At 39.6% G+C, this 19,727-nt stretch overlaps 1 protein-coding gene across 1 annotated transcript in view; it reads left to right on the top strand.

Annotated features, from left to right (window-relative positions):
• COL4A1 (collagen type IV alpha 1 chain) overlaps positions 1–19,727 on the top strand; it is a 122,143-nt gene that overhangs the window by 50,789 nt on the left and 51,627 nt on the right. The window contains exons 3-10 of the mRNA XM_059467172.1: positions 15,295–15,384; positions 15,475–15,519; positions 17,005–17,049; positions 17,156–17,218; positions 17,320–17,373; positions 17,518–17,544; positions 18,891–18,974; positions 19,087–19,149. Of these exons, the coding sequence (XP_059323155.1) occupies positions 15,295–15,384; positions 15,475–15,519; positions 17,005–17,049; positions 17,156–17,218; positions 17,320–17,373; positions 17,518–17,544; positions 18,891–18,974; positions 19,087–19,149 (471 nt within the window). The remainder of the gene's footprint in view (positions 1–15,294; positions 15,385–15,474; positions 15,520–17,004; positions 17,050–17,155; positions 17,219–17,319; positions 17,374–17,517; positions 17,545–18,890; positions 18,975–19,086; positions 19,150–19,727) is intronic.

A 19,727-nucleotide genomic window follows, 5' to 3' on the forward strand; every position in this document is an offset into this window, starting at 1 on the left:
CACTTGGTCCCAGGCCTGGAGACAGAACCTGGTGAGGGAGAGTAAGGGGATTATCCTTTCTGCTTGCCTCTGTAATATTTCTGCAAATGGCATTTCCAACAAATGCATTTGGATTTGGTCCCTGCTAAACGTGGTTCCCATTAACACACACATCAGTAATGGTACCTGTTCCTTCAAAAATCTATGTGAATGTTTCTTAATCAGAGGACAGATTAGAAAGACTGATTTTAGCCAAGATCTGGGCTCGGAGAAGGCTGCCATGCCCACCTCCTGTGGTACCCCAGGAGACCACATAAAAGAACATCTGCTCTCCACTTCTCATGTGGGAGCACATATCCACTCTACCCTCCACCATCCACAGCCAACATTCTGCCTGCCCTGGAAACCCTTTTGATCTGGCTTCCATGTCATGCAGAAGTGCACGAATGCTGCAGGGCCTTTTCCAATCCTCCCACACCACTTCACTGCCATGGGAGCCCCGGGAGCTGCGGAAGTGGGTGCTGGGTTTACTCTTTAATGCCTTAATTATTAACATCTGGAGAGATATTTCCTACTCTAGTGTGGGAAGAAGTTCCAGACCCAGGAGTTCCAGACTGGGGTTCAATTGAAATTCATTTGGCCAAATAATCATATTCATGATCTCATCAGAAAAAGTGCTGAAAATGGTATTTGACTTAAAAGCTGGGAAATGACTTGGAAATAGTACCCAAGAGCATTTCAGACATGGAAGAGTAAATCACATTGCCATATTTTTCTCTCTCCTTTGAGAATAATTTCATCAATATGATGGCCATATTTAGAGTACATTTAAAATATTCTCTCATCAGACTGTTTCCATGAAAATTGCATTTCTATGCCAAACTCCTTTAACATGACTCATATGTTATCAAGGGCATATAATTGACAAATTCTAAGGGTTTTCATCCCTTTCAGAAAATTCAGAAAGTGAATGTAATTGCGACAGATGGCCCTTATCCTATAAAGCCTTTATTATTACGCTGAACATCAAGCTGTTGTTTTAAGCTATATAATGTCAAATATCACATATTTTCCAAACAAAAGGTACAGAAATTTTAGAAAAACATAATATTGCTAAAATAATAAATAATACCATACTGTTTTCCATTAGAGAGATTAACCTAAAACATCTTCGTTTATTACCTCATACTTTTTTTTGGTCTTCTGCATAATAACTTGACTGTTCTCTTAAACCTCACTGAAGTGTGAGATCTGTTTAAACTGATTAGAGTGTTGAATGCTTGCCTGCATTTTATTGAGCTACTCAGAAGAAGACTGAAGCTATGTTTACTCTTTTATGCCTACCTAGATTTTGAGAACAATTTCAAGCAGCTGTCTAGATAAGAAGTGATAGCTGTTAGTGTGTGCAGAAAATCATGTTAAGCATTTAATTACCATTCAGAACAAAGACTGCTCAGAGATGAGTAAAATTCTCCATGCACTGACTTCTTCTAAAAATGTTCCATCTCTCATTCATGACCATTTGCACTACTTTTACTCTGTATCAGAAACAAGTGTAAATGAAGCCAACACTGGAACGTTGCTGTAAATAATATAGAATGATTAATCTTCTTAGACTTATCAAGTTAGAATGCACTGAAGTGGAAATCCTCATTCTTTAGGAGGATATTTTATGATGATTTCACTGTCTCAGCATTACCCACTGAGAGTTGAAGTCAACAAGAGTATCAAACATGCTTTTGTCATTGAGCATGAAGTATTGCAATTTAAAAAAAAAACTTTGCTAGACAGAAGATAAGAATAGAATTAACTCTTAATGTACTGCTGGTTTTGACATTTTTATTATTTGAAAGGAGGAAAACTTGAGCAAATAACATAATTTTGGCTTATATTTGTTTCCCTTATTCTGAGGCTGTATCTGTATTATTATGCCTACATAAATTTGAATTCTCTGTTTGCCTTGATGGGTGCATCACCCATGTGTGCATTGACCATGCTGCAGAAGTACACAGACTGGCTTTGCTTGAGGAATTTTGGATCTGGAAGCCAGGTAGCTCTGACTTAGACTGAGAGTCACTGGGACATCTCTGGAGTTCCCCATCAACAGGAGCAGGGACCAGTGTTTTCTCTCCTGCACACTTCTACAGCCTTAAAAATCACAGATGGTTTTGCTGTATGCAGGGTATTGTGCTTCTGCCTGTGCTCTGGATAATGAAGAGTTGACTGTTGCAGTGAATTTTTTTTTTTAAGGTTTACCAGACTGGGAGGACCTTTGAGGGTTTTCTGTCATTTTACATATCAAAAGATAGAACAGAAGTATTTCTAATATTGATGATTTAACACAATATAAACCCCTTTGTTGGAGACAAGCCCTGGCAGTCAGAGGAGGATCACTATTAAGTACTTTGAGTTTCCTTGAAAATATATCAGAGGTAACAAGTCAGTTCCTTTAGTGGAGCAAATCAGTAATCATTATGCCTATATTTTCATAGTCAACCTTTATTATATCTTTTAGAGTCAAGAATGTTAATTTTTTAAATCACTTTTCATTGACAGTGCTTGGTTTTAGTAAGCACTGCTCAGTGTTCCTATTTAAATCCCCCGAGAACAAGAGGACACAGTCTCAAGCTGCACCAAGAGAAATATAGGTCGGATATTAGGAGAAAGTTTTTTAGTGAAAGAGTGATAGAGTACTGGAATGGTCTGTCCAGGGAGGTGGTGGAGTCACCATCCCTGGATGTGTTTAAAAAAAGATTGGATGTATTTAAAAAAAGGTTGGATGTGGCACTCGGTGCCATGGTTTAGTTGAGGTGTTCGGGCATGGGTTGGACTTGATGATCTTGAAGATCTCTTCCAACCTAGTGATTCTGTGATTCTGTGAAGTGGCTGCTGTAGGAACTTGGAGTCCAGCACCAGTTTATGCCTGAGTTGGAAAGACCTTGAACAGGGGACGTTAAGGAAACCTCAGCCAAACAATGTACTCTGGAGATGGCCATAAAGTTGGAAAGAGGAGTGATAGGCAATGTGGGAGTCAAAACGTGTCTGCAGTCTGGAAAGGGCTAATAGATAACATGAAATCATTTAATTATGCCTGAAAGGGCAGACTCAGAAAACAGTAATAAAATAAACAGAGATACTGATCAGCTGCAGATCTGATGTTCTACAGGGAAACTTGTGATTTATATTTATGAAATTTGGGATATTGTCACAATGGTTTTTGTCAGTTGTGCTTTGACAGCAGTATATTTTTATTGATTTATCCTTTACTCTGAGAAAAATAATCTTTTGAATTCAAATCAGGGGAAAAGAACATAATTTTTCGTGAAGAGGTCTGCTATTCTTGAAAAGAACAAAATATCAAACAAGTTTGAATAATATTGACTGTGATATGCTAAATGTTGATAAGTTGTCTACTCTTTTACAGCTGTCAGACCAAACTGCTAAGTGGCCTCTAAACCCATCAGCTTTTCTTAGTTTTAAATAGTTATAGGAACCATTTGTCCCAATTGTCTCTAGCAACGTTTTCTATGTTAAGATACATTTTTGCACTCAGTACAGTGGGTATCTGTTGTGATTAATACAAACCAGTGGATTACACTGATCAATTTATCTCTATGGAGAGAGGGCTATAAAAGCAGTAGTATTATGTGCTGGGACATGCTCATATTTAGTTTTCAGAGCTGTCTTCTGAAGGTATTCACAAAGTAATATTTCATTTGGCACAATATGACCTTCTAAGCAGCTGTTGCTAGATGCACTGTCTTTGATTTTAAGGGTATTGGCACAATGAGCTCAAGCTCTCTTCTTCATGGAATAAAACAAGCTCACAGAGCTTGATTTTATATTTGCACAACAACTGTTAGTGTATGCTTTCACTATGGTTTCTTGAAGGATTGCAGGGCCTTAGCTTGATCCGAAGTATGTGAGCCTCCAATGAGTCACGTTTCCCCAGTGTGAGATGTGAGATATAAGATATGAAAAGATATGTAAGGTCTCTGCTGCTCTGAAATCTTCATGCTCAAGAAGTGGAGCTGTCCAGTGCCTGTGCAATACCTGTGCATAGCTTGACATCTTCCCAAATTTAAAATTATGTCTATACAGAGTCAATATCTGCGGACTAGATACATATTACAAAACCTTTGTCCTGTGCAGTGTGTCAGTATCTGGTCTAATTGCCCACTAAAACTCTGATGCTGCAGGGGTTTGTTGGTGTAACTGAGGAGTCTGGGACAGCAAACCCTGGGGTACAGCAGGAGCTACATTTTGTAGTTAATCCTTTAAGTTTCTTTAAATAATCCTGCTCTTCCAATTTATATTGTATTTGCTGGGATCTCAGACCAAGACAGACATTAAAGTAGACAGTTCTGTGATATGTCAGTTCCCACACTAGAATTTAATCCTCAATGCACTTAATAATAATCAGTTTCTGTGTACGTTTTCTCTGTAGCAATATCCACAAGTGACCTGGGTGTATATAGTTATCACTAGGGAACCGTAGTAATGTGGGATATAATGTCTTCTTAAATCACTTTCTGGTCTTGCTAGCCAAGGGCAAAAAGTAGTTTGGGGAATTGGTGGTTTTTTATTTTATTTTTTTAAATCTCATACCTCATGGTAGTTGTGTGCTTCCTTTCTGTCAGCTACTTCTTACTTCAGATTTTAGACTTATGCTTTCAGAGAAAGGTCATAACTAAGATTAGTCACTGAAAACATCTGGCCATATGATGTTGGCCTTCAGAAAAGCAGATCTGGATTTTCTCAAAGTTTGGATTTCATTAAGGAAGGGTAAAAAGCCAAATTTTATACAAAGTTCTCAAAACCACTTGCAGCAGAAGCAATAGCAAAGCTTGTAACAGTATATGCCTGGAAGGAGACAGAACAGTGAGAAGCAGCATGAAAGTGCAATTTTCAAAGAGGAAACCTGAAGTAGCTGCTAAAGGAGTGATAGTGGAGCACTTTATCACACAAGGAAGTTTCTAACCTGCTGGAGAACATATTTAGTTTAGCCACAAAAGAAGTTTAATATCACAGTAGGAGCAAAAACAGTTGGGAAACCATATTTAAGAGATGTTGAAGAGGATTTACATTTCTTTTCAAGTAACTACAACACCTGAGAAAGGGCTACAGAGTAGTTAATTGAAGTATTGATAACATAGCAAAGAGAGTTCAATTAAATGTTGAAAATAATGACCAGCTTTCAGTAATGAAGTGTTCTCTTATGTAATGTTTAACAGCAAGAGAAATGCGAAATCAAGGTAAAGCCAAGGGAAAAGAAACTTTGACTCCTGTCTGGAAAATCATGTTTATATCTCTTAGAATATTTAAGAGTGATTATAATGGCAAAACGTACTCATAAATTTTGTAGCTCTTAAAGAAAGCATGTGACAGCTTCCACCGAAGTTCATCTGGAACATTTTTAAATGTATTGATATGCCAACAAAAATAATTCTCACCAAGGCTTGTGTCAAAGTTCAGTGTGCACAGTGTACTGAGCTCAGTGAGTGAGCACAGTCACCAGCATCAAATGGGGTGTTTTCTCACTCTTTTCTCACTGACTGTAAACACATGCAACAAAAGCATTTCATGGCTAGTTAGCAGAATACTTAAAGCCTTGAGGGGGTTTAGTAACAAATTTTGTTAGGTTTGCTCGAGTGGCAAGCAAAGTCTGAAAGACAGTGTGGAACTGCAAAATAAATGGCTTCAAGTGGTAGTGATGGAGGGAATGGACTGTTGGTATAGAGGAGCAGTCTAAAATGTCCTCTGGCTCCAATGTCAGTAGTTAGATGAAATAAAGAGAGGAATACCAAAGGCTTGTACAGCAAGCAATGAACAGAGAAACCAGTGCTGCCTCCATCTGTATGGCAGTACCTTTAATGGGATCGTGAGTTAAGGATGTGATCACAGCACCTCAACTCAAACTTAGTCTCTGTCTGAAAGTGCGGAAACAGAAGCTGGAAATCCAGCAAGGACACGTCCAGCCCCGTGAAATTCCTATAAAAGGATCTCTGTAGGAAATTCTAGTATTAAATGCAGTGAAATAAGCGGTGTCAAGGCAGGAGAAGTGAGTGACCCCGTTTCCCCCATCAGAAAAGGGGGAATCTAGTGTTTGTGAAACTCTCCGGAGGATAAGCTTTAATAGCAAGGCTGCCTTTGCCGCAGTCTGTGGCTGGGCTCCGTTCGGGAGGAGCAGGAAGGAGAAGGGCTGGAGGGCAGGGCTGTGCCCGGGCTGGCGGTGTCCCAGCAGCCGCCTGTGTCACTTCCCCGCGGGCTCCTCTGGGTGGCAGTCAGACATTACGGATGTCCTTTATTCTGACCGGCCTCTTCACGTGTCCCTGCCCCTTTTTTGGGCAGAAAAAACTTAAAGCCACCTGCTGAGCAATACACCAACTTCTGGCTGGCACTTACTGACAAAGATACTGACATGATCTACAATGTCAAAATAAGAAAGATACTTGTTTTCATTATTGTTAATAATTATTGCATCTTTATTAACTTTATTGCCTTAGGCTGAACAGCCCTGGAGGTATTACAAAGATATATATTGTCGTGTCTGTTTTACAGTGGATCTGGTTGAATCAAGAGACAATTAAGTGAAGAAGCACTGATTGACACTTCTGAGACACTCATTGTGTCACAATGTTGTCTGCCCTGTCATATTTACGTGATTAAAAGTCAGAAGCCAGAGTATTTCATCTATTTTGTGGAAAGATATTTTACTCCTGTGGAACTTTCAAAAAGTTTTAATCTTTAGAAATGCCATTTCCAACCTGACTCAAAAAAGCAGCTAGACTAGCACTGTCTCAAATAGTGCTGTCTGTCGCATGCCCTCAAGATATGAGTAGCTCATTATGAGAACTTTATTGCAGTCTGTACTGTCTAGGACCAGCTGCCCATGTTTTTACTATTTATGGAAGAGGTTATTTTCTGTAAATATGTCCATGACGAACCTTTGGCAAGAGAATAAAACTTGCATGTAATGTCACATTTCATTCCCAGTCTAGGATCTGAACAAAAATAAATTAAAAACCCAGAGAAGTTTAAGACCCTTTTTTCCCCCCTGCTGTTTCATCTTTAAATGTGAGCCTTTAAACAATGCCAAATGCAAACAAATGCTAAATAATTTTCATTAATGAAGTAGGAAGGGTGTGGAACATTTTTACCCCTTATATTCTTGGACCTTCAACACTGGAAGTGATTTAATACAATGTGTAATAAAACAAAGGAAGAGTTACTCAGACCTAATGTATTCAACAGATGATTAGAAGGGGTGGGAAATATAGCACCCTTTTGATTCAACCTGTATGCAGGTGATAGAACTTCCTTTTTCTTTTTACAGTGCAAACACATTTGTCCTTCAAACATCCTCTTCCCTTATGATCCTTTGAGGCTCTTCTGTTCCCCTGAGTGACTCTAGCTGATGAGAAGAGGTTCCTTGACCGATGTGTGATAAAAGATTTAAAAACTAAAATAAAGTTGGAGAACCTCATGTGTACCTTTGCAAAAAGGTTTGTGTGACTTCCTTCTGAAACATCATAAGCTGTATTGTTGTGTTGGGCTTTTTTTTCCCTTTTTTTTTAAATCAAGAAAAGTTTAAACAAAAAAACAACCACATACTTTGATGTTGAACTGCCAAACTCTGCAGGCAGACTTCCACAGCTGGAGATAAAGTTTAGTTGCTGTCAGTTGTCTTCTTCTCTCTCATTTTCTATTTCTGTACTTCATATACCATGCTCTCAATCATGCTATGGATGAATATGTACCCCCTCAGCATCCCAGCTACTTTGGATCTGTAACATTTATCTGTGCTGGAATGCAGTATTGCACAACGAACCAAAGACGTGCAAATATAAGGAGTATTGAGAGCTTGAGGTAAGAGTGTACATGGCTCAGGAAGTCCTAATATGTGAACTTTGGGCAGCTGCACTGAAAAAACTGACTACTACATTTGGAAAATGAGGAATATAACTATGGGTCAGGGAAGAAGAGGAATTGCATGAGGAAGACTTCTAAATTATTTAGGGAGCAGCTCTTACTTACAGTTGGTTTAACTGAAATTGTATGATATTGATACAATTGATGAGGAAACCAATTGCTTGGCACTGGTTAAATGATAGCCATGATTGGCTTTTGAATGTTAATTTTACTTCACTCCCTTTACTTCCTATTCAGCTTCTGAATTTCTTGGAGACACGCTGTTATATCCGTGCACTTGAGCACCAGCTAAGCACATAGATACTGATATGTAGGGGAAAGGATAATCAAAGATTGTTATTTCTATTTTTATACTCCTGGGAAACACTTAGCAGCTTCCCGAGGAATGTTCTGTACAGCCATGAGGTGTCACAGAAATATGCTTTTGGTCTAAGCATTCTTTAGGAGGCAGAGGCCCAGGCTCAGTCCCTTAACCTTAAACCTGAAAAGCCCTCTAATGACATGTTTATATCAATGGAGTCACTGTTGGAGGTTTGGGCTCATCTTGGATCAAGCTGCAGAGGTTCCCCAGTGTTGTGAATTTATGACCCTTGAGAAAGGATACTTTCATAGTAAAAGGAGTAATCCTGCCAGGGAGTAAAAACACACAGTGAAATTTGGTGATCAGGGTGCCTGCCCCATGGTATATGAACCTGTATGGGTTCCTGTGAATTAAGGGTACAGCACTGGCTTTTGCTCCATAAATAGCTGCTTGCCAGTGTCCTCCCCTCAGAATGCAGCCTGAGAGCCCGTTTGGCTGTGGCACTGGAGGAGTCCCACAGGAGCAAGTCACTGGGGAGGAGCAGAGGGAGAAGGAGATGCAGAGTGAACACCATGGCAAAGAGATCATGGGGAAGAGAGTGCTGTTCCCCAGCAGCTCTTGGGGTGGCCCTTTGTTGTCACACATGTCAATACAGTGTAGAGCAGCCCTGGTAGTGCTGGAGGTTGCTCAGGGCCTCAGCCAGCCTGGCAATGTGAAACTGTCATGGCTGCTCCTTCTGCTGGCCATGCCAAAAATGCTGCACTCGTGTTTTCGTGGGACTGAGTTCTTTCAGATACTTCCTGGCAATGAAGAATCCAGATTTTGCTGACTCTCCCCCCCTCTGTCTGCCTTAGCCCCTCTTCCACTCCGCTTACTGTCAGGAACTCGGCTCCAAAACTTCTGGGTGAGCCAAGATCTTTACAGAGCTCCTACACAGATTCTTTGCATGTCTGCAGAGTTATGTTTGTGTAATTAATTGCTTGTTACTTGTGTGGCTCCAGAACTGTATAGCTGTGGTGCAGATAGATTCTGCTGAAGAATGTGCAGTGGGAATTTTGTAATGTCAAACATGCTCAGTGCATTTGAGGACACATCTCCTGTAAGCATATAGCAGTAATTCTGCTTGACTGATATCCACCTCACACTTTCAATAAAATACTGAAAATGCTAAGTGCAGCTGAGGACAAACAGATGACATTTATTGTACATGTTTATTTTATTCCTGACATATATTCCGGGCCAGTGCTCCCTCTGGTGGTTAAAAATACCATTTTAATAAAGAATTGGCTATTCTCTGTGCCTTCTCTAATGTAACACTGAGTAACACTGAGCCAATTACAATTCTCTAACACATGTTTGAAAGAGTGTTGAGAGAAACACTGTGACTTGAGAGCCACGCTCAGGTTGCACAATGCTGTTTCCCACTGTGGGCTGTAATTACTGTAATTACTGGTCCAACACCTTGGAGCCAATTCACTGAGTGCTTGTAGATACATCAGCTGAAGGAACAAACACAGAGCCTGCACTCACCTCTCACGGGGCTGGGGATGGGCTGGGTAGAAACCATGCAGTCCATTGCTGTGGATTTCATGAGGTCGCACTGGAGCATCAAGGTGTGATGACTGTTTTGAATGGCAGCTTTTCCTGTTAACAATCAGGCTTTTTTTTTTTTTTTAAAGTCTGTTTGGAAATTGCATTGCCAGTTTACATCTTGAAACAGTTGCATTTATTTGCCAAGTATGCCCCTGGTAGAATTTCAGTTCACTGAATGTTAACTTTTGGGAAAAGGATAGCACGTGTGTTTGTGGGAAGAATTCTGAGTTTATAACACGTTGGAGTCAGCAGTGACAGTGGTCTGAAGGCAGCCCTCTGGCAAGGCCAAGGATTTGTTGGCTCCCAGCTCAGTTTCCCTTGCAGCGAAGGCACAGCTGAGGAGCTGTGGTGGAGGAGCTCCAGCAAACCCCACTGTGCTGGTGTGAGAAACTGCTCTAGCTCCATTCCACCTTGTGTCCTTGTGTCTTGCTGTGTGCTCCTCACATGGGCTTTGGCAGCTGCCTGGCCACCTGGCTCAGCTCACAGAGGCCAGACCAAGTTCACTCACTAGAGAAAAGGGAGTAAATTTAGTGAACTGAGCTGTCTGAGGGAATCATACCAGCTGGTGTAAAGAAGGGTGAGGTGGCACCATCCCTTTAAAAGGAGAAGAGCCACCTTTGCTGGGTAGATCAGTTTAGCTGCCCTGTGACATCTTTCCCTTAGACTGAGCTGTATGCATTTTCTGCTGAGGGACAGACACGTGTCTGTCCTGCTGTTTCAGCTGCTGGGGGATCTCTGGCAGAGGCAAATGTTAAGAATTGAAGCATCTTTCAAATGGCTTTGGGAAGATCTACACATTATTATTCACCATGTTCCCGAGTCTCAGGAGAGCCTGAGAACATCATATTTGTACAGACACAGACAGCCTGTGAGCCCACACTCTGGGAAGCAGCTGATTTATATCCATGTTACCAGTCTCTCAAGCCTAAAACCTCCCAGTCCAGTAGTCCCTAGGCAAAGTAATAGGGGAAATAATTTATAATGGGGTGGTGATTATTTCCTCCCCCTCAGCCCTTGATATAGTACAGCTGAACCTTCTGAAATGACTTACTTTATGTGACTCTCTTGCTTAGCAATCTGCGGTTGTTCCATGTGCCAAACAGCATTTCATGGCTAATTTGGAAGGGTAGGTGTCAGAAAAAACCCCATCAGGTCATGCAGTTCAGCTCTTAACAGGTTCATGTCTGCTTAGAAGTCTATTCAATTTTAATTTGAACTACCTAATGCAAAGGAATTTCACAAAAGCTGAGCTAACACAGACATTTGCTTATTAAATGAGTACAGTGGTGACTGAGCACTTGCTGTCTTTTACGTAGCACTTCCACATTTTCAGCAGTTGAGTGGCAGAATATTCATTTTTGTGAGCTGAGTAATGTGTTCTCCTTTGTGCTTTCTGACAGCTTGCATTGAATCAGCAGAGGTACAGATGACATGGTTACATCTGTTTCAATTTTTGAGTCTCATGAATTGATTTGTAAGAAGCAGAAGCTCTTTCAATATTACTTGCCAAGATTTTGCAGCTGTGAATATTGGAACTTGAACAATACATAACCTTGCAGTCAGAGTCTCATGTTCTTCATGCATCACAGCTAAAAATCTCAGAGCTGAGTAAAAAAAAAGTGGGGTAGCAGTGATGACCTGGTGCTTGCCAATTTATGCAGTGTATGTGCTTAATGAGTTGCAGCATGAATGTAGCACAAGCACTTTATTGTTGGACTGTTTGGCTGGAATATTGAATGAAGGAAGGAACAGGCAGGCAAGCAGGGGAAGGATGCAGCAGATCAAGTGTTTCCTTGCAATGTCAAGGCGTCTTCAGGACATGCTTATGTCTGTTGTGTACAGCATAATAAGTGATAGCTCCATGTGATCTCAAAGTTCCAAGTGAGCCATCTCAGGTAGGAATGCAGCAATGGGACTGTTGTACCTCACTGGTCTGTGGGGTCTGATCTACCCAGTGACATTAGCACAGGATTTTACAGTTTAAGGATGTAGAGTTTCTGTACTGTCTTGTTCACTGTAGGTACTCTGAATTTTACTGAAATTTAGTGTAGTATCACTGATGCAAAAAAAATATGATGGAAGTTTGTACTAACTCAAACAAAAGTATTGAAGTAAAAGCTTTATTTGTTAGTCCTTACAACACCATTCGTTTTCTAAGGCTGTTGTACAGAGGAAGACTGATACCTGGACTAAAGAAAGGAAATGGAACCCAGAAGGCATCCCTAAGGTCTCTTACTGGGTCTCAGTGGAATAGGTTGCCCTCACTTCTCTGAGTGTCCATGGGTGACATAGAGAAGTAAAATCCTATTAATTGTCTAGCCTAAAACTGCAGAAATTTGGACTTACAAACAATCTTTAGTTTGGACTGTTTACCCTGAGCTTACTTCGCAGTAAAATCAATTGGGAAGGCAGAGTAGAGGGAGAGGTGTTAGCAGTGTGTAAGTCCATGACTCCCTACAGGTTGCATGCAGAGAGGGATCCAGCAGCTCTCAAATGTTCAGTCTCTTTTATGTTTCCTTCTGTCTTGCAAAAAAATGAGCTCAGTTCCAGAAGGAGAAATCATGAGTCTGCAGGCTTTGGGGTGGTACAGACCTCCACATGCTCAGGAGTTATATTTTCCAGGCCTTGGAACATCCAGTACCTTGACTGGGTGTCCAGAAGTTCTGGACAAATAGCCAGTTGTTTTTCTTCTTGGCCTAACAGTTTAAGTAGGAAAATAAAAATGTTTCCAGGGAAACCTCAATGTATCTTAGCTCGAAGTTACTTGTTGTGCTCTTCCAGCTGTTTTACCCCTCAGGCAGGGCAGCCTGGAAGGTTGAAGATAGCCTTAAGAGAATTGACCATAGTTGCTTTAGAAGTTGCAAGTTTTTATGTATTTTAAGCCTTTAGGTAACCTCCTTGGCCAGCTGAAGCAGTCATTCCCTTAGTAAGTGATTTACAGGCCCTTTTACAGTTCCAGAATGGTCAAAAGGACCAAGTGAAAATCTGATCTGTAAAGCTCAGTTTTAACTTTCCTTAAGAATGGAGGAAGGACTATTTTTCTGTGTTGCAGGGTGCAGTGGTTCAAAGTGAAATCCTCAGGGGCAGAACTTCTGAGTGCAGGTGGTGTGAGCCGTGTTACACATTGCTGATGTGAGTCACCTATGGTGCACAGGGGGCATATTTCTCTGTGGCTGTCAAAATAATCTCATTTTCTTCTCATTTGCACATGTTGTACATTCCTTCAGCAGTGGAAGACCCTCTTGTATATACTTGGGTGTCTTCTCCTTCCTTAGCCTATCTCGCAGCAGGTCATGAGAGCAAGTGCCCAGGGTTCAGTGGGAAATTCTGGTCTGAATGGCAGAACAACATGAAGAATGCTTGTGACAGCAGTGCAAATTAGCCAGTCAAAGTATGGGTTTATGTTAAACTCTTTAACTTTACAGGTATATTTCAGCTTGTTAATTATTTCAACATTCATTCAGAGACCTCCATCATGATGCATTCTTCCTTCAAATATTTTTCAAAACAATTTTAGTTATTTTAGAACTTGGACTTTGTACCTCTACAGCTGACCTAGAAACATATTTCTCCAGCTGTTCTGATGTTTGCTTTGTTTTGCTTTGTTTTCTGGTCTAGCACACTGCTTCAGATTTGGCTCAAACCAAATAAAGAATTCTCAAACCATGATAAAGAATATTGGAAATTACAGCCATTTCAGCACTTCAAGGAACTGTTTGCCTCAGAAAGTACTCTTATACGGAAAATTTTATTTTTGTGGGGAGATGCAGAGGAGAAGCAGCAGGATAATTTTTTCTATCAGGAATTTTAAATAAATTAATGCTATTTTGATTTTACTCCCTTGTGCTCTTATCATCTCAGTTTGAGTTTTCTCCCTCCCTCCTTGACCGTGCTCTTCATACCCATCAATAATGTCCCTTTCCCCTTGTCTCTTCATTTTAACAAAATCCTGGACAAGGAACTAAGAAACAACATCAACCCAGTAATTCCACAAATTTTCCAATTCCTCTCGTCTTCTGACACTATAGCACCATGTCTGCTGGTTATCACTCAGTTTCCTCTGTCTGCATGTCATAACTTTTTCATTGCAGGATGCCTGTAATACTTCCTGGACAAATGAGCTCTCCAAGACTCCAGTGTTCTCATGTGTGCTCAGTCCTCAGCTGACCTCTGAGTAGCCAGCATATTTCTGGGAATTTTTGTCCTCGGCAAACAAGAGAAAAGTTTATTCTTAACTGCCATCCTGAAATCAAATGCTAAATTGGTTGTTAATTATGAGTTGCAATTTTGTCTGTCACTGTTTCACTGAAAATCCTTAAGTCTCTGTACTCTCCTTTTATGTGGGTTCTGAACATTGTTAATTTTATTTTCTTTTTGCAATCCTTTGAAAATGGCTGTGTTTTGAGTTTCTTATGCAGGTGCCATGTTTTTAGCCGTTGTCCAAACTTGTAAAACTTCTTCTTTTCAGTTTCACACTAACCTTTTATTCATCCAATATTCCCACAGTTTTTGACAGGATGAAGTGTTTCTGCTCGTTTCACATCAGTCCTTGAAAGGACAACTTTGGTTACTTCCTGCATGGAACCAGTGGCTTTGGATTTGCTTGATTTGCTGTTTCCAGGGATTGACATGCATACATTTTTCCCTCTCTCCCTACGTGTAGGTTTTGCATCTTTTATTCAGACAGTGTTCCTGTCGGTTTCAGTGGGAGTGCAAATATAGTTGAATGTATAATAGCTGCAATATTGATCTAGAATGTGGATACGTTTTCTGCCTCTAGATTTATCTGATTTAAATACATTTGGAACTATAGAGAGAGGGACAGCACAGATGTCCCATACAGCATTAAAAGAGAATCGAAAGGATAACACATATACAAATATAGTTTTGTGTTCAGCTTCTTGGGAAGATCCTGTATCTTGAAGCACCCTGTTTCTGAACCAACCTGAAATTCAAGTACAAGTGACAAACCTGGTCTCCAAAACCTGCTGTGTATTAGAAGAGTGGTGTTTGCTGTTCATACACTAGTTCACCAAACAGTGATATTTGTGGTTTTCAGAAATTTAGTTGCTGATTTGAGCTGTTAGATTTTCTTCTGGGACTTAGCAGCCTCTCTGGAGGAATGCAGGTAAGTTTTATTAGAGGTAAAGTGACCTTCCTGTTACCAGGAGAATAAATCTGCTATGAAGAGTGCTGTCCAGGAAAAAAGGTTTAACTAATATTTAAAGAGTGCTTTTGTGTTTTGCCACACTCAGCCCCTGCCAATTTATTATTGAACCTAGTATTTAAACTATTATTTAAATTTATTGAATATGAATATTTCTTTATTTATAATAATCCTTCTTTCAAGTACCAACATGAACTCTTTGCTGTCACATCTAGCTTCTTGCCACTTACCAGGTTCCTTGAGCACAGAAATGGGATATGTGAGTTACTTGAAGAAGGAGATCCAGTTGTGTAGTTGCTAATTAGTTTTTCTTCTTCTACAGGGAGAAAGAGGCTTGCCGGGACTACAGGGTGTGATTGGGTTTCCTGGAATGCAAGGACCTGAAGGTCCCCCTGGGCCACCAGGGCTTAAGGTAAGAACTTCAGCTTTAGTATTCAAAACAATCAGATTTCCCTAAATTGCTGTCTCAAGAAAAGATAAAGCTTTCTCTTTTACTTTTCAGGGTGATACTGGAGAACCAGGACTGCCAGGAACAAAGGGAACAAGAGTGAGTTCTCTTACTTTCTTGCAATTCTGATGTCTTTGGGTTTGGCTGCCTTCAATTGCAAGAGGAAGTCTCTGAGTTAATGAATGACATCCTCTTGAGCTGCACAATAATTTCAAAATTATCACTTTTACCTTTGATTTTCTCACTGCATTGGATAGCCATTACCTTTGTTAATTTGCATTGTTACCTGATGCTTATCACTGTGTCAACAGCACTGGTTTTAGTGTGCCTCTGATACCTTCTTGACATACCAAAAGGCTTTTTTCCAGCTTCAGAATGAACCAACCTTATTTCCTCTTTCAAAATTCTCCTTTATATTTGCCATCTACCCTTGAAGCACTCCAGCAGAGAAGCTGACACAGTCATGAGCACATATGAGCAAATTAAAGCCAGGGACAAAGATTCCTTAACTTTGATAGATGAGGCTCTGAATATCTGTGATCTTCCTGTTGTCATTTCTGTTAAATGGGGCACTTATATAGAACTTCTTTTAATATATTGTGTTGGCCAGGGCCATACCTGTTGGGGTTTTTTGGCGTGCCAAGCTCTTTCTGAGAATTTTCACATTTCCTACTGTCATGATGAAAGAGGATTCAAATGTCTTGGCCAATAATGATGCATACATTTTCAGCTATACCCTCTTGCTCACCAATTCTCAAAATGCCTTTTCAGTTTTGTTCTCCATTTGCCTGCAGTTGTTGCAGCAAATAGAATTTACTGAATTAGCTGCAGTTTATGAGGTGTTACAGAGAGGATATTCTGCTAAATCAAGAAATCCATATTTCAATCCATGATGTTCATGTTGACCTGGGGTATCCTGAGTGTTAATATAAATTGGCACCTCCTGGCAAATGTATTTGTTTGCTGCAGAGTAAGTAAAATGTATTTTAGCAATTATGAAGTTTGAAAGAAGCAAATGCACTCTGAGCTGAGGATTCCCATACATCTTTTCTGCTTCATAATACATGTTTTAGGAAATGCAGCATGGATAAGTAAGATAATAGTATGAAAATTATGTGCCAACTTAAATGCATGATTCATTACACTGAAAAGCTGTTCAAGGAGAAAGAATTATCTCAGCTGGTAGGATTTTTGATAGTAAGAATGAATTGATACACTCAAGAGTATGAAAGACAGAGAAGCTTCTCTATAGTGTGTTAACATTATCTTCTGCTATGAAGAGATGCCTACAGTAAATTTCATTTTGGGAACAATGTTTCTGAGAAGGGAACACCTGTGAATTCCTTTTTACCTCTACATGAGGCTCTGATCTAGTTCTTACTGCTTAAAAAGTTAAAGAAATATAAAAGGTTACTTTCAGTTGTTCATTACTAAGATGACATATTGAAGAGATTTTGAAGATTAGAGATATTTTGTCAAGAAAGTTTAAATGCTACTGATTTTTGCTGTCAGCAAATTGGGCTGCAGCTTGTTCTTGCTGTTTTGTGGATTTGTCCTTTCAGTTTGTGTTTTTCTCAATTGCAGGGCCCCCCAGGAGTATCAGGCTTCCCAGGAAACCCAGGCCTTCCTGTATGTATTAAATATATGTTTTTTACAAGGAATATCAAACTTTTAGTCTGGATCTGGTCTGGATTATTACTAATATTGCTAATCTCTTTCCTTTCTCTTCATGTAGGGCATTCCTGGACAAGATGGCCCTCCTGGTCCACCTGGCATTCCAGGATGTAATGGCACAAAGGTGACATTTGCATATGTTTATAACAGCATCTTTGTGTTGAAATTAAAAAACCCCTCAAGCATATGTTCCCTAAACAAAACCAATTTTTCTGTTCTCCTTAGGGTGAAAGAGGTCCAGTAGGTCCCCCAGGTTTACCAGGACTGACTGGAAGTATAGTAAGTAGATTCTTTCCTCCTTCCCTCACTTTTTTAAGGCTGACTCTTGATATGCAAATATATCTATAGAAAATGATATTGAGTTTAAGATGTGATATATACAATATTGAGGAGCAGTAACAACTATGTACGTTTTTTTCGCAGGGACCTCCAGGACCTCCTGGAATGAAGGTAAATTTTACTCTTAGAGTATTTCTATCCTGCTTCTAAGAATAAGAATTTGTGTGATCTCTACACCCCTTAAGACTAGCAGCAGTCTTTACTTAAGGACTGAAAAGTTGTATTGCCTTGTTTCACTTTGTACTCTGTTTTCCAAACCACTAAATAAAGACAGTTGGGTGACCTCCTCACTTTATAACAATTGGACATATGTGTTGTTCCATGCAGGTCTTAAAAGGGTAAATGTTATATGGATTACAACAGAAAAGAAGCAGTACATGTCATTAATTGTGCATAAACACTACGGTGGCCACCCAGTTGGGTATAAAATTTAGATAGGTTTTATAATTCAAACATTTGGTTTTATATTGACATTTGATGTATCTAAAAAGTTTCACATGGATGATGTTTGTGGAAGAAGGTCCTACATATACCGACAACATGAGAATCATCCAACACATACTAGACTCATTTTTCATATAGACAAAAAATCAGACTAGCTAAGTAAGTATCTGAGTGCATTTTGTGAACTGGAGAATGAAGCATTGAATGACACTCAAGAGCCTTTTGTCTTTTAAATGAACAGATATTATCTGGAACTGTAAGCTAAATATAAGTCTAAAAGTAATCTCAAATTTGTAATGACATGACAACCCAAGTTATTAAAATGTCCATTTCTCATACTCTCACATGGAAAGAACTGATTCATTATAGAAACTGAAGTACTCAGATGCTTCTTCCCTAGACATTTATGCATAGGTACAGAACTGAAATAAAATCACTTACCATATTGTAACTTTGTACAAAAACACAGGAGAAATATGATTTTTACTCTCAAAAGAAGGAACATAAAGAAATGGATGGCAATCAGAATAATTTTCTAAAGAAAGACTTTCTAAAGTGTATTCCTTTCCTGAAGAAAAAGAACACGTAAATGGCCTTTATGTCAAAATTAGGTGTAAGCATGAAGATCTCAGTGGGGGAAGGAGATTGTGAGGTTACCACTCCTCTCAGTAGCCAGGCCATATGATCCAATTGTGTGGTGACACTGTAGTAGTGATAGATTTCATGGAAAAATCATTCTGACTACCCATTACAATACAGGAAATGAGGTATGAAGGTAGTTTTGGTACTGAAATCTCTTCAGGATGCTTTAGAGTACATTTGGCAATTAAGGTCTTAACTTTTAATATCTCTATGAGCTGAATTCTAGCTGAATTAAAAGAAATAAGGTGATTTTTTTAAAGTCAGCTTTCCAAACGATTCCAAAGTATGCATAGCTACAGCTCTCTTCTCCTGGTGAGTTTGAATGTATTTGAATTTATGCTCAAGACTTACTTTTTCCATTCTTATTATAGGGAGATCCAGGTGAAGTGATTGGTCTTATACCTCCTGGTGTGCTAAAAGGTGAAAAAGGGTTTCCTGGCCAACCTGGACTGCCTGTAAGTAAAAATGATGTTGGTATAGCAGTGAATTTCAACTAAAATTGTATCAGTATCATGAAATTACCATATAAGTATCACTTTCTTATGATATCATTTGAATTTTTCGTAGGGCCCACCTGGAGCTTCAGGTTTTCAGGGACCAATGGGACCGATGGGCCCTCCAGGAGACCCAGTAAGTTTCCTTTCATGGTCATTTGCACTTCACTTAGAGATCGTTATTGCAGGAACGTTCTGGAAATTGTGTGTAGCAGATCTTGGTTGGGATTTGGGAAGGATAAGGTGTGATTCCAGACTTCATGTTCAGCCTTCTAAACTCTACCATGGCAGAAATTACTGGGCAACATGGCTCTTCAGTAGCAGCTGCTCCTACAGTCCTCTTCTCTTCTTGCACTCTCGGAGGGTATTTTTGTGGGGGAGAGACTGTAACTCTGCTTGGTCGTCCTTTCCTCTCTTCCCTCGTTTAATTTATAGAAAATAAACTACATACCAAGCATCCAGATCAAAATCCAAACTTTTGCTGAGGTTGTTCTTGTGGATAGCAGCACTGAGCATTACTGTGGAAGCACATTATCATCTATCTGTTATTATAATAATTAATGAGATATCTCAGATTCACTTTGTTACTCTTTTTTTATTCTAAGTTGTGAATTATGCTCAACAACAGCAAAATGAAATTACTGGGTTTAATGAAAAGATCCGCCTTTTTGCTGTTTTCATAGCATAAGACATTATTCCACTTAGTGTACTCAT

Source organism: Ammospiza nelsoni, chromosome 2, assembly GCF_027579445.1.
Source record: "Ammospiza nelsoni isolate bAmmNel1 chromosome 2, bAmmNel1.pri, whole genome shotgun sequence".
NCBI lineage: Eukaryota > Metazoa > Chordata > Aves > Passeriformes > Passerellidae > Ammospiza > Ammospiza nelsoni.